The sequence below is a fragment of the Lipophrys pholis genome (genome assembly GCF_963383615.2).
Source record: "Lipophrys pholis genome assembly, chromosome: 22".
NCBI lineage: Eukaryota > Metazoa > Chordata > Actinopteri > Blenniiformes > Blenniidae > Lipophrys > Lipophrys pholis.
The window spans coordinates 17,729,178-17,743,082 of record NC_137644.1 but is presented as its reverse complement, the minus strand read 5'-3'; the positions used below and the strand labels follow the sequence as shown (position 1 = coordinate 17,743,082).

The 13,905-nt window shown below is 39.9% G+C and overlaps 1 protein-coding gene across 2 annotated transcripts; it reads right to left on the bottom strand.

Annotated features, from left to right (window-relative positions):
* Positions 1–270: 270 nt before the first annotated feature.
* Positions 271–13,335, bottom strand: tspan11 (tetraspanin 11). 2 transcript variants are annotated; one of them, XM_080491626.1, is made up of 9 exons: positions 13,197–13,329; positions 11,682–11,781; positions 8,970–9,161; positions 6,728–6,802; positions 5,860–5,964; positions 5,410–5,568; positions 4,662–4,748; positions 3,497–3,620; positions 271–1,972 (listed from the first exon to the last, which is right to left on the bottom strand). In XM_080491626.1, the coding sequence occupies exons 2-8, from the start codon at positions 11,766–11,768 to the stop codon at positions 3,543–3,545; spliced, it is 783 nt and encodes a 260-aa protein (XP_080347752.1). In that variant the 5' UTR covers positions 11,769–11,781; positions 13,197–13,329; the 3' UTR covers positions 271–1,972; positions 3,497–3,542. The 2 variants fall into 2 exon arrangements, with proteins under 2 accessions (XP_080347752.1, XP_080347753.1); XM_080491627.1 differs by lacking the exon at positions 3,497–3,620 and having other exon boundaries at positions 13,197–13,335.
* Positions 13,336–13,905: the final 570 nt, after the last annotated feature.

Here is a 13,905-nt window from a genome sequence, read left to right as displayed (position 1 = left end):
ATTTGCAGTCTGATGATTTTATGAGGCGCTGTCAATTCAATGCCCTTCATCAGATAAGTCCACTGCCATTCGGGGGGGAAAGCCTCTTTGACCACATGGCAAAACTATACTGGCTAATCCAGTTTAAGTGAAAAAGCAGGACGACAAGAAATGACTTCTACTTCCATGGAAAATCTTTGTCTCCCTCTGGTGGACAATAACTCCAACTGCTATGATCTTTGCATAAAGGGAGCCTTTAAAAAAAAAAAAATAAACGTGCAAAATATACATCCATTCTCAATCGTGCTTTATGCAACTGAGGTCTTCGTCAGCTGAGATTTGTTCCAGTGAACCATGACTGAAGATACAGCCTGGACATCAGTCACACTCTCACATCTACAGTTACAGGTAATCAATATTCGTAATGATTATATCACCATACAGCCACAATATTGATAGTGAAATTGCTAAGATCCCTTTGAATAGCGTTAAATAAACTCAACCTCCTGTAATCCCCCTGTGATTGGAACCTCTGGCTGACCACACTGCCAAACTGCAATTACAGCATAAGGGTTTGTCTAAACTTACTGTAAATATTAGCCTTTTCTTCCAATTACATTGACATTCACGAGTTTATTTACGAGTTTCATAACAATATTTTGAATACAGCAGTCAGTAGTTGGAGCACATGCTAGTGTTACACCATTGTCTCATAAAACACCAGCTACACATAGTATATTAGCACCAGTCACATACAGTATGAGCCAACCAACATATACTGCATACACAATACGGGAGGTCATTTGCACATTAAAGTGAGTTTTGGAAATGCAGCAATACTCTTGTCCAACATTCAAATTTGACGAAACAGCCACCATCTGCAGTGTAGTGGCTATACAATAACAGTAAGTCTGAATGGAATGGCCATCTTTGGCCGGGTGTGTCTGGGAATCTTAGAATTCTTAAACTAGATGAAATGTGCAACTGTTAATTTACCATTACTGTCACTGTCTACTTCATTAAGTACACTTATGCATTGTAGTGGTACGCAACTGCATTGCAGACCCTTCTAGAAAACAGGTTTTTTATCAACTTGGTTAAATTGACACTTTCAAAGATGATACACAAGGCCAGAGTCTAGCCCAAGACACTAAAGAATGACAAGTATCAACCACTAGATGGCGTTACAAATTCAGAGATGCAGCAGCCTCTTCAGAAATGGTCTTCTCCTTAAATGGAGCTTCATGTTTGCAACCACACTTGATATTTGTGATTCTGTACAAACTGGGAAACATGTATTATCAAGCATAACGATATAAAAGCAACTGCTGAGATCATGACAATTTGCTGTCGCATCACAGTGTACATCAGCTTCCTTTAAACAATTCAGGCACATAAGTTTCAGTAAAGATATATATCAACAGAATTACAAAATAGGCACATTATGTTTTTAAAAAAATACAACCACAAACTTGTTCCTTCTTTCTTTTTCCATTAATAGTAACACGTGTACACAACACTCCACTCGCCTTATTCAAGTACTGGAATGGCCAAAACATTATCAGCACAATCTGCACATTGAAAATATGTTAAATTCTTTTCCATCATCATTAGTGGCACAGAATGTAATGCGAGGTTGCTCCTGCCCTTTTAAAATCATGTACACATTAAAGCATGCACCTCAGAGTCATCTCCAGTGGGACGACATCACAGCCAGGTAACAAAAATGGACCAGAATCCGAGGCGTTTTGTTTTCATTTATTTAAAAAAATAGTTGGTTTACTAAATAGTGTGATTTGTTTCTGGCTGTAATGTGGGAGCTCTGGAACATGCACCGCTTTAGATCCTCTGGTCAGAATACAAGATTCACGTTGAAGTGAGGGTCGTGTGACATCTTCCTGTTCAAGATGGTGCTGTCAGGAGCCGGGTCAGCTCAATAAAGCTCCATCTTGATCCTTCTGTGCAGGCAGCAGGTGAACACCATCCCACAGATCTGAAAAGAGGAAGTGTGAGGTCAAGAATGCTGCTCAGTCGCCATGGAGGACTGCAAGAAGCTTGAGCAGTGCAGACTGTGGGACGGAGAAGGGGTTAAAGGTGACGCTAGCGAGAGTATGGAGCTGGTTACTATGGGAATGTCAGCAGCCGAGCAGCCATTATTGCAGCAACAAGTGTGCAGGCAGACTGGCATGGAAACAAAGCGGGGTCGGGGGTAATAAAGCAACAGGATGCAAAACAAAAAATGTAAAAATAGGATTCTGTATTCGCAAGAAATGGCCGTGAAATTACAACTAAAATCTACTCAAATCAAATCCAACTATAAACTAATGAATATAAATCGTTACAAAACAAAAACAGAATAGGACATTTAGAAAAACGTCACTTTCTGTTGGTTGAGTTTGTGTTGAAACAAAAGACAGAGGCCAATAGAAATTTCACAAATGAATTTCTTGAAACCAGGTCAGGGAAACAAGATCCAAAATCTCCAAGAAATTAAAATAATACATGTCAAAAGAAAAAATTAAAGTAAGATTCACAGGACCGGATATATTGATCCAACCTAACAGCCGAGAAGGTCCAATGGATCGTCAGGCACGTGCCCAATTTCCATCTTTGAGCCTCTAAAAGCTATTTGAGAAAGCCAGTCAGCAAAATGTAATGGCTACTCTCATATTAATTTGAGTAAGTTTCACACTAACGGATGAAAATTATTGACTCATGATGGCACGAGGTGGAAAGTTAGGAAAAAAGCATCATCATTTTACAGGGGAGGAGACACTAAAAAGAAATGATGTAACAATGTGCAAAAAAAAAGTAAAAAAATCAAATGACAAAAACAGACGTGTCATTCAGATGAGTGGCAGGAGTGTATATTTGGACAAATAACTGTCTCTATTCAAGAAAACTCAAGAAGTAACTATAGCAACAACATTAATGCTGCAGTAGAAATGAAAACTGTATCATTTGTATCATCTATTCTGTTAGTTTTGAAATTTAAAAAAAATGTATGAGGACATTACTTCCACTTCATGTAGCAGAATTCCAGGACGGATTAATAAAGTATACAAAACTGTAGTCAAGACCCGAGTACTGAATTTAGGCTGAAAATGCCCTGGAGGATATCCATAAAAACCTCAGTACAACCTCTAATCTACTTGTCCTTTTCTTGTCATTGCAGGTACTTTCAAGAACACAGCAGATGCAGATCATTTCGCTTGTGAATACAGTGGGCAAGCAGTTCAATTCTGATTAATCAAGCCATTCTCTGAATGTGTTTGACTCTTTCCAAGTTGTCACAGCCTTATCATCCACAGCAGCCAATTATTACAACATGCATAGCAACAATCAGTTACATACAGCCAAGGCCAAGCGGGTGCATGCTTCACTCTGCACCAATATTGTAAACAAACATGAGCATGCACGTTCGGCATACATGCAACCTGTGGCTCTCACATGTAACACATTGCAGGCAGTAGCACAAGGGCAAATATGCAATCAAATATCTACAATGCCCTCCAACCTTGTCTTTCCATTTGATTAAACTACCAAGGTGCTCTACAGCCAAATTACAATGCACCAAAGTAGTCCTCCTCTTCTTTATAGAGTAGATAGATAAAGCAGGCTGTCAACAGTGCCCCAGCCAGCTACAATGACAACAAACACACACAGACAAGACATACAACATAATGCACCAACGGCAGATTAGTGTGATACATACATAGCTCCTGCTACTGATTTTCAGACAAAAAAAAAACAACTAGTCAAAGATTAATTCAAACAGACAAGACGTACAAGATTAATGAGTACTTCATCGATCATGAACATAGGACATCAACATTAAGACAGAGTGAAAGCTGATAAGTTCGCTCAGAGGCAGATATCAGCTTGGACTGAGACCTGTTGGATTAAAAAACAGCTAAACAGACTCATCTATGAGTTCGAATTTTGCAACAATTTGACCCAGTATTATGTATACATTAATTCCCTTGTTGCTATATTAAGCTAAATTGTGTATTTAAAATGATATAATCACAGCCATGGTAAATGGGAAGCAGGATTCTTGAATTTGCTTCTAAACATTAATTAGTTTCAGAGATTTCAGACGGTCTTTACCAATCCAACATAAATATTTATTATGATTTCAACAAAAGTTTGGTCTAATATCTACATATTCAGTCACCCGGTCAGTAATTGAAGCTGAGCAACATACCAGGTGAAGGGTGTAACAGTGCTGAAAATAACCTTTTAAAGGTTTATACAATCTCGGGTTTTACCAATGGAAATTTATGAGTTCTATGATGAGGAAAAGCCATCCGAACAAAAAGCGTCCATACGGGTTTTATTGGGCTCTGCAAAGCCTAAGAGCTGGAGTCCATCTCAGACTGGGACAAATCAAATAATAGGAATGAACAAAATCAGATAAAGGTGACAGAGAGGCTGCAATGAGATGAAAAGAAATCTCCATTTAGAGGTTGTTGACCTACCAGGGTACATTTTCAGTAATGGACAGATAACAACCCAACTCTCTGGATTTTGCTCAACAAAGGGCAGCATCAAGTTGAGAGTGCTTTCTCTCTTTGGATAAAATAACCACTGAGCTTCAAAAGAGCCAGGTTTATTCAGAATGAAAACGAATTGTGTTCTTCTTCACCCACCGCCTCAACTCTATGTCAGATTTCACTTACCTGCAGGCAGGCCACGCCAATGCTCACAGCACCGATAACCAACAGGTGGTCTGCCAGGAACTGCTCCAGCTTAGTGATACAACCACCCTGCAGAGAGAAAGATTACACACATCACCACAGGCTGAACATTTGCACAAAACAGATTAAGTCTCAGATTGTTTGGAGCTGGTTTTGAATGTTGTATACAGAAGCTCCAACAGCAAATAAGAAAGCAGGAATATATATAAAATTGTAGGTTGACAATATATGGAAATTGTACAATATCTAAAAATAGCATATCATTTTTTTTCCTCAATAATCTTAGTAGGAAACATCTACATAATCTTTTAATACTTAAGAATCAGATTCAACCATTAAGTTTATGCTTTTTGAGAATGAAGCAAGCGAAGCATTGTATAAGATTACAGCAGCAACTGAAGGGCTTCAAATGGAAGAATTTCCCCTGTACAACTTCCGATAAATTTGTTTTAAAAAAAAAAAAAAAACTCCGCAAAGCTCATATCAGACAAAGGTTTCCATCAAACGTCAGCATTTACATTTTTATGACATCGAAACAGAAAACAACATGGCTGTAAATACCTATTTGTTTCTGTCTATTCTGCTGCTCATTAAAACTTTCTATTTTCTTACACCGGATAGCTGAAAAAGGGCAATCAAAGAGATTGGACCTTCAATCATAGCGTGCACATACCAACACATATGCCTAAACGAGTAAGATGAGCAAAATCGAGAATTCTAGTCGACTGACCTCCACCTTGTAGATGTTGGAGGGGTGGTCTCTTTTGCCACATTGAAGGGTGATGGTCTTACAGCAGCTGTCCGGCACCACACGGCCTTCTGCGTGCTTTGATGAAACGTATGCGCTCTCCATCCAGTCATGAGAGTTGTTGCTGCCACAGCATTTGAACTGGTGGGGGAAACAAGAGGGAGATGTGGATTCATAATGCCTGCAAGAATGTAAGAAATAGCAAATATCTCATGCTTCTGAAAGGAGAAAGTATTTTTCTCCTATTCAAGGTTGTCTGGCTGTCTCACAAACTGTAAACACTTCTGGTATCAAGAAGAGCAACTCTTCAACTACATTTCAGCATCATGTAAAGATACCTCATTTAGAATAGCTGCGGACTGACTCATAAAAAACACTTAAAAAGGCTTGGATAACTCAACAAAAGGAGAGTTTTGTAAAGATATTCCATACATCTTGCTGGAGTTTGTCCACAGCTAAAGTGACGGCCTCCTTCCCTGGCTGAGCGTAGTTCTCCGTCATAGTCTGGTTGAGATGCTGCTTCAGCTCCTCGCTCAGCTGGAAATGAGAGAGAGAGAGAGAGACATATAACGACAGCGTGTCTGAGACATCAAAGACGCAGTGAAAAGCTGGAGGAGAGGTGCATAGAATTTTTTGGGAGAGACTGAAATCTATTTTTCATTCACGGCACAAGGAGCTTCATTTACAATCACACACACAAGACATCAAGTACACAAAGGACATGAATAATGCAAGAAAAAAAACAAAACTTCAAAAAGATGAGGTGAGTTAAGGTGTGCAGAAGTTATCTCAGACCTATCATATCTATGACTGCTTACGAAAAGCACTATGAATAACACAAGACATGAGTATGGACCATATTTGCCTTCTCTGTGGGAAATGTGTTTTAATTCCCAGGAGGTAATAGGGCTATGATTACAAAAAAAAAAAATCCTTCTTCCCTGTTTCCATGAGCTGACACGATACGAAAATTTATCTCACAACCAGGATGTTCACATTTCCTTTTGTTAATATATGCATAAAATAAGTATTCAAATTGCAAAAGTGTATACTCGAGGCAAGTGGTATTTATACAAATGTTGAAAAAGGGTTTGATTGATAGAACTTTCTATGTAAACAGACAGTGTTTTATGCATATTTTAGGCACCATCCAAATAACATGGACAGCAGTTATCTCGATTAATTACCTTTAAGTCCACTGAGCTCCTATTTAGTGTCAATTTAAATGGTAAGTGAGCACTCTCCTTAACTGGCTTTTGGTTGAACTACTGCACTTGACCACCACTGAACTAAAACTTACCCTCTGATAGTACACATATGCCAGTACTCCAGCCACGAGTTCAATGAGGAAGACCAACAGCAGGCAGAAGAAATACTGCGGAGGAGAAAGCAGGTAATTTAGAGTAAAACCATCAATCAGCGTCAGCATCAGAACCATCAGCATGTCGCTTGAACTTTACTCGCCGATTACTCAAACTCAGGACGGCCGAACATAAGCCTCCGTCGACTGTCAATGTGCTGCGTCTATCACGTCTAACGCAGATGGCAGTATTGTACAAAATGAGACAACCAGAAAGCAATTTGACAGGCGGCGGGATCAGATTTCTCGAGGGCATCTTCATCAAGCTCGACACGCTGCTTGAAACGGGTTCTGTTTTGTATCATCATTACCTTCCAAAGCATCAGTCTTTGCAAAAAAATAAATAGTAGTCACAACAGCATAAGCATCCATTAGTATTTATCAGAAAGAATACAAGAAATACAGACTTAATAAGCAAAGCTCAACACTTAACCCCTATTAACAACCCCCATCACATGTGCTATGGTGCATACAATAGCTGTCTGCCTACACATTTTACAGTCCTTTAACAAACTGCAGCAGCATGACCAAAATCAAAACGAGAGCTTTTTCACACTCGCGTCACACAAACTCTTCATGGTTTGTCAAATGGCTCATATAGCCATCACAACAAGGCAAACAATGCAGACCCCCACATGCACTCACACAGCTGATGACCTCCAGCTGTCACAGAGCGGTGTGACCTCGGTGTTATGGACCGACCAGACAAAGCAATGGCACACTGCTGGTCACAGGAAAAAAAAGAAAAAGCTGCTCGGCACCAATAGTCTCACGAGAAAATACTGGACACCGATGTAGTTTCACAGTTTTCACAGATAGTGTGTGATAGAGAAACACAGCCTGGTTTGTATCTCTTGGCTACAAGATTGAAAAAAAAAAAAAACTGTGTGACTGCTGCCCACACAAAATGCTAACTTCACCCGTTTGCACACACGCACTCTGCATGCTTGCAACACTTTTAATTTTTTCCTCCCAAAACTAATCTATACATAGCACGTCAGTGCAATTGGTGGAGAACCAAGCTGCATCATGAGTTCCAAATCCTCCACACATCCATCTCTTCATCTGAGCTTTCCTTCTTTCATTGTTCTCCATCCATCAACTGGAGATAGACAAACCTAAAAATAGTCCTGCGGCAGTGAACGTTCACCTCCCGCCTCCTTCTCTCCCACTGGGTCCTGTCGCTGTAAAAATAATGAGGACACTAAAGGTCCAGTCAGAGCCATTTGTCAGCATCGAGGGACAGACCTCAGTCCAGGATTAGCATGGAAGTGCTCCATGTTATCTTGCTGCTGCTTTGTGAATATACGGAGGAAAGCAAATCCTGGGGTACATTTATGAGTACAGAACTACTTGTTGTTGTAGCGACGGGCTAGAATCACAGTAAATCGTCACTATAACTTATGGGACAACAAGAATTTCAAATCTATTAGAATGTTTCACATGTTTTCCATGTATACCTTCATTCTACAAGTTATATGACCTAGAAATGTGTTCTTATATGTTCTGATGAAGCATCACCAATTTGCAGGTTGGTCAATGTTGTATGTTACACAAACTGCAAAAGTTGCTAATATACACTGACCATTTTCTCAACTGAGGAAACCGACGTAACTGTGAGACCGTGAGTGAAAGGCAGGATACCAACTGGACAGTTAACCAGTCCATCAAACACCATTCACACACACAATCCCAATTTCAGCCACACAGACATGAAGGTGTGCGAACCAGTACATCACCATGCGACATCCATATACTAAACATTATGTGGCAGTAGTAAGTAAAACTAATGCATTATCATTGCAATCCAGGATAACTGTTGTGCTTACCAGCATGGTAATGTGATGGAAAAAAGCCTTGGAATCACACCGTTGGGTAACAAGATTCCTGTGCATAAGCACTTAATACAAAATTTTACTGGTTTTCCTCCCAACATTAGAATGCAATTTCTACCCTCTCAGTCAAATAATGGCGAAAATGCTAAAACATATGATATTCTATTTAAACATAAACGTGCACCTTGGCTTTCCTCACGGAAATGTGGTTGCACCCACACTTGGTTGTTAAACGGATAAAAACATTCAAACTACACATTGATGCAAGGGCATAACATTTTTTTTTACTAGTGATCATAACAGTGCGCACACAGTTTCACAGTGTGGCCCCGTCACTCCTGTCTCACCATGGACAGACAGCTTCTCTGCTCCCGGATGACGGCGCAGCAGCCCAAAAAGCCCGTAACCACCACCAGGCTGCCGGCGAGTATGAGGATATACGCCGAGACTGCAAATGTGCTGGAAGCCAACAGACTCAAGTAGTCGCTCTTCACCAGCAGACTCCAAACTCCTACACCTAGAACAGCATCTCCACCCACCTGGAAAAAGGAGGAGGAGGAGGAGAAGGGGGAAAGATATTAGACAAGCAAGACATTAGATTAGATTGCAGTAAAACATTGCAAAGGCATAAATACATAAATGCAGCAATGAAAGCATGTGGCACACAATAGGGGTACGTGGAAGTATGGATAAGGAGAGAAACTGAAAGCATTGAGTGTACCATATCAATAAAACAGACCAGAATAGCACCTTTCAGGATAGGAAGTGACAAGTAGGAAAAGAGTTCAATGCTTTTAGGTGAGTCACAAGCGAAAGGATATAGAGGAGGGCACTGAAGAGGTGACAGAGAAGAAACACAGGAAACCGAAAAAACAAAAAAAGAGGAAAGTATTCAAGCTTGAGAAAAAGCCTTAAGACTAGTGGGAATTCTAGAGATTCCGGGCATAATGACCACTTCCTGACCTCGGGTAGGGTCCAGATCTGTTCTTCTCATCTCAAGTTTCACAGGCGGACAAAATAGGAAATGCCACAGAAAGTCTGTCCCCTTCATCCTCCCATCCCTTTCCGTCAAAAGCAAGAGCCTTTTACCCGCTAAAGCAAGCCCAGCTAAGGAGGCACTACTTGGACATATATATAGAGAGAGAAACAACACTCCTCTCAAACTGTAGTTTAATTTTAGATTTAACAGAGTAAATAACGATTTGTTGGGACATTTGACTGATGCTGTTGCCACTCTATGCATGTTCGCGTCCTATCAAGTTTCTACTGAAAATGCGAGGATGAGGAGCAGATGCGGAGAAATAACTAACCTAACCAGCTACATGTTGGGTTCCTTCTGTTGATTACAGCTCAAGGTTTGTGTAAATAAGTTGGAGAACACCCCAGCAGGCAAAGGGAGAACATGCAAACTCCCTATGGAAAGGCAGGAAGAGGATCGAGTTGAGAGGCGACCCACTATGCAGACCACATTTTTACAAAATGTAAAAGTCAAGTTTTCCCCATGCAGCTGGACAAAATGTACAGTGCCGCACAGACTACCCTATACTAGTCATGGTAGACTGGAGTTTGAGCAGCTTGCACAAAAACAACACGGCAATGATGGAAAAAAACGAGGGAATGTGAGGTGAAAACAATGAGAAAAGCAGATTCAGTTCATCGTCTTCTTTGTTTTAAAAGTTTTAAACAAGGTCAATGTGTTCTATAAAAGATTAAAGGCCATTTTCACTACTGTGTTAGTCTGTATTTCCATGTAAACCATTTTCATTGAAAACAAACAACTGGAGGAAGTAATCAATGTAAATTGAAGGTAAATTAAACAAAAGCAGTGAAATGACACAATTACATAAATAAATAAAGCTCCAGCTTGTGATTCAGAGTGGAAATATTACTAACATAACCAATATTAACCATACTAAACAAATTCTGATGCTGCCCACTGAACAAGAGAAGGACTGGCGAGCGGAGGCTGAGGCCCACACAGTGATGAGCTACAAATGTTTTCCTGTGAAGTGTCAGGTGGTGACAGAGAATTAACTGAAACCTGGAGCGAGAGCTTGATCCCTCTTCTCCTTTAACTGCCTCCCACCTACAGATCTGCCTCACTACTCAACCTTTTTTTTTTTTTTTTTACTTTGCCTCAGACTTTGAAACCATTTCAAAGCTCAGGCACTAGCGGTAGAAGTGCACTGTCTCAGCGGCAAACTGCAGCAGCAAAGTGCGGTGCCAGAGAGCAGGTTTGATACACAGTTCCCCATCGTACGCTGACAACCTCTAAATAATCCATGACTCACTTTGGGCCGAGTCCAGAGCTCAACCTTTTCAGACTAAAAAGTTTCCTTAATGTTCTGCCGGCATTCATCCATTCTTTTTTTTCCTCTAATGTCTTTTACTTTCCTAAAAAGGAGAACATTTCATCATGTCTAAAACACAAAATTATGATTTAAAAATAAAAGAGAAATCTTGTGTTTCTGGTACCAATGATCACTATGATATAACTTGAATGATGGCAAAGTGTTAAATGAAGTCTCAGAGTCATAAAGGCGACACCAGCGTCTGTACTCCCATTCAGTAGGATGGCGTCAACTGATATCAATAAATAAGCCGACGAAATCTCGACAGGAGGACGAGGGAAATAAGATTTTCATGGCCCAGTCTCACGTCAATGATGACTTGACCGTTCAGACGGCGGTCGCATTGAAAGACATCAGATAGACACCGGAATTGGTAGCATATATAATCGAAACCTGGGCATTTGTGCACAAAAGTCACTGTCACAAAACAGATCAGATATGAGTCACCTGTGAGCAGAAAATCTATATTGGGTCACATTCACCTGCAGTGTGAGCATCAATTAAGAGGCCATAAAAAAGATTGATACGGTGTGGGCATGGCGTGAGAGGAGATGGATATACTGTCGGAGTTGAAGATGGAGGCTGAGGAAAAGGTGAGATGTAAGCTCTTAATGGGCCGCCCCTTGAAGGGACCAGCCAGAAGACAAAGAAGTACATAGGCAGAAGCACTGCAGTTTTAGGCAGTGATTACTTACAAATGCGACTTACCCAAAAGAGAAAGTTAAAAACAAAAAGCAGGTACTTGAGGCACACCGTCAGCCAGTCTTCCTGGTCATCTTTATAAACTGCAGACATCGTCAGGTCAGCTCTGAAAGTGGAGTTAAACTTCATTAGCGCAAACGCAAGAGGGGGAAGTTAAAACCAACCAAACAATACTCTTAAAGAGTCTAACTTTTGGATTTTCTCACATGTTAAAGATAAAATACTGCAATGATTTGAGTTGCTACGATGCCTGTTCAAAGCAAGTGAGGCTAATCAGATGGATTGTGTTTACCAAAGTACAGCAAAAACAACATCTCAGTGGGAACTTGAACTAATACCTCAGTCTGAATGAGTCACAAGTTACATCTTTGTCACACACTTGTTTTCCTTGGAGATTCACACAATCGCTGACTGATCACACACTAGTATCAAGTGACAATCCCGAAGGGCCTTGGAGCACAATAGCTTCAATCACACATAATGTCACATTTTTTCTCACTAGACAGAAGCTACTCATGTTGCGTATCGTCATAAATCTTATACTTGTTTAGTGTCGTTTCACCAACATCTCCTCTCGCCATCTCTCAGGCCACAATTTTAAAATATTCATGCCAATGAACAGGCAATAAAGTTTTAAATCATTCATTGAGCTTAGAGGTTTAGTCCTGTAAATAAGGAGGCATGGTCTGGAAAACACTATAATCTTAAAATATGAAAAAAAGATATGAATGGTTTGTCAGAGCTCTCATGTATAGACACAAAATCATCAAAAAAAAAAAAGATGATTCATGAAGACAATTAAGTTAGTTAAAAGAGCTGAAAGGACAAAAAACCCTTGGAAAAATAAGTTAATCATTAATCAAAAAGATTTAAGCCCAAAAGTTAGTTTCTTATATATATATATACACATTACAGACAAGTATACTGAAGATATTGGTATGAAACGTGTCATATACATATTTACGTACTATAAAAAGAAATACTAATTGATTGGCTTCATATTTTTAATTGGAAATATTTAAGTAAGTGATTCAAGAGGGCAAAACAAAGTATCTACTGGAGAGAAAACGCTTTTCAAAATGTTTAAATAACGTGACAAGTTAGTTTATATTCTTATTAAATATAAAACTTTTTGTGGTGTGTTTTTAAATTGATTTACTTACATATATATAAAAAAAAATAAAAAATCTCCATTAAATGCACACTTGATCTTCAATGGAGGAAATTCCAGTTTCCTACAGGTATGGTTTCTACTGGCAATTAAATGCCCCACCACAGTGGACTTTCCCCTCAACGTCATAAGACACTGATAAATAAGGGGGGGGGGGGGGGGGGTCGTTTATGGTTTAAAATCAACTTTCTTCACAATTAAACATGAACATGAGCATCCCAAAGAAAGAAAAAAACATCCCCTCCACCTGCGCAGTTCATACGCAGGACAATTAATTTCAAAGCAAATATCCTATAAATGCGTAGGCGAAATTACGTTTTCCAAAAAAAAAAAAACGACGGCGTACTCACCGGAGAAAGGTTTATTAAGGTGAAACAGTCCAGTTGCGGTGGTGTTCTGGTTGAAATGAGAGCAGAGAGGCGGCGGTGCTGCGGAGGTCCGGGGGCGTTTCGTCCTGCCAGGCTTTCACCGTGTCCCACCGTCAGCACTGGTGAGGCGTTTAGGTCCGGCTCGGATTTCTGAACTTCAGACGAGAATACATTTTATCAGGAATCTCTGAAGAGAAAAGCTACAAAAAAAAAAAAAATTCATAGAGGAAGTATGCCTGTTTTTATATTTTCTTCAATGCAAAATACAAGTACATACTAGAATGAAGAAAAACAGGCAGTGATAGTTCTTGACATAGGCGTTCTGTAGAATTGTTGTAGCGTTCGTCACATAAATACTACATTGCTGACTCTTGAAAATGTGAAAAAATTTGCTCAGAAATCAGCACTGGAGACTCACACTTTTCAATAATAACACATTCCATCATAGGTGCAGCAATACTCGATAATATATAGGCAGTTTGTATATGGCAGAAGGGTGGGATAGTGGTTTGCACTCCCGCCTCACTGTGAGTTGGAGTACAGGCCACACCTTTCTGTGTGGAGTTTCGATGTTCTCCCTGATTTCCTCCCACAATCCAAAAACATGCATGTGAGGCTAATTGGTGACCAATTGCTCCTCAATGTGAGTGTGAATGTGTGTCTGTGTTTGTCCTGTGATGGACTGGTGACC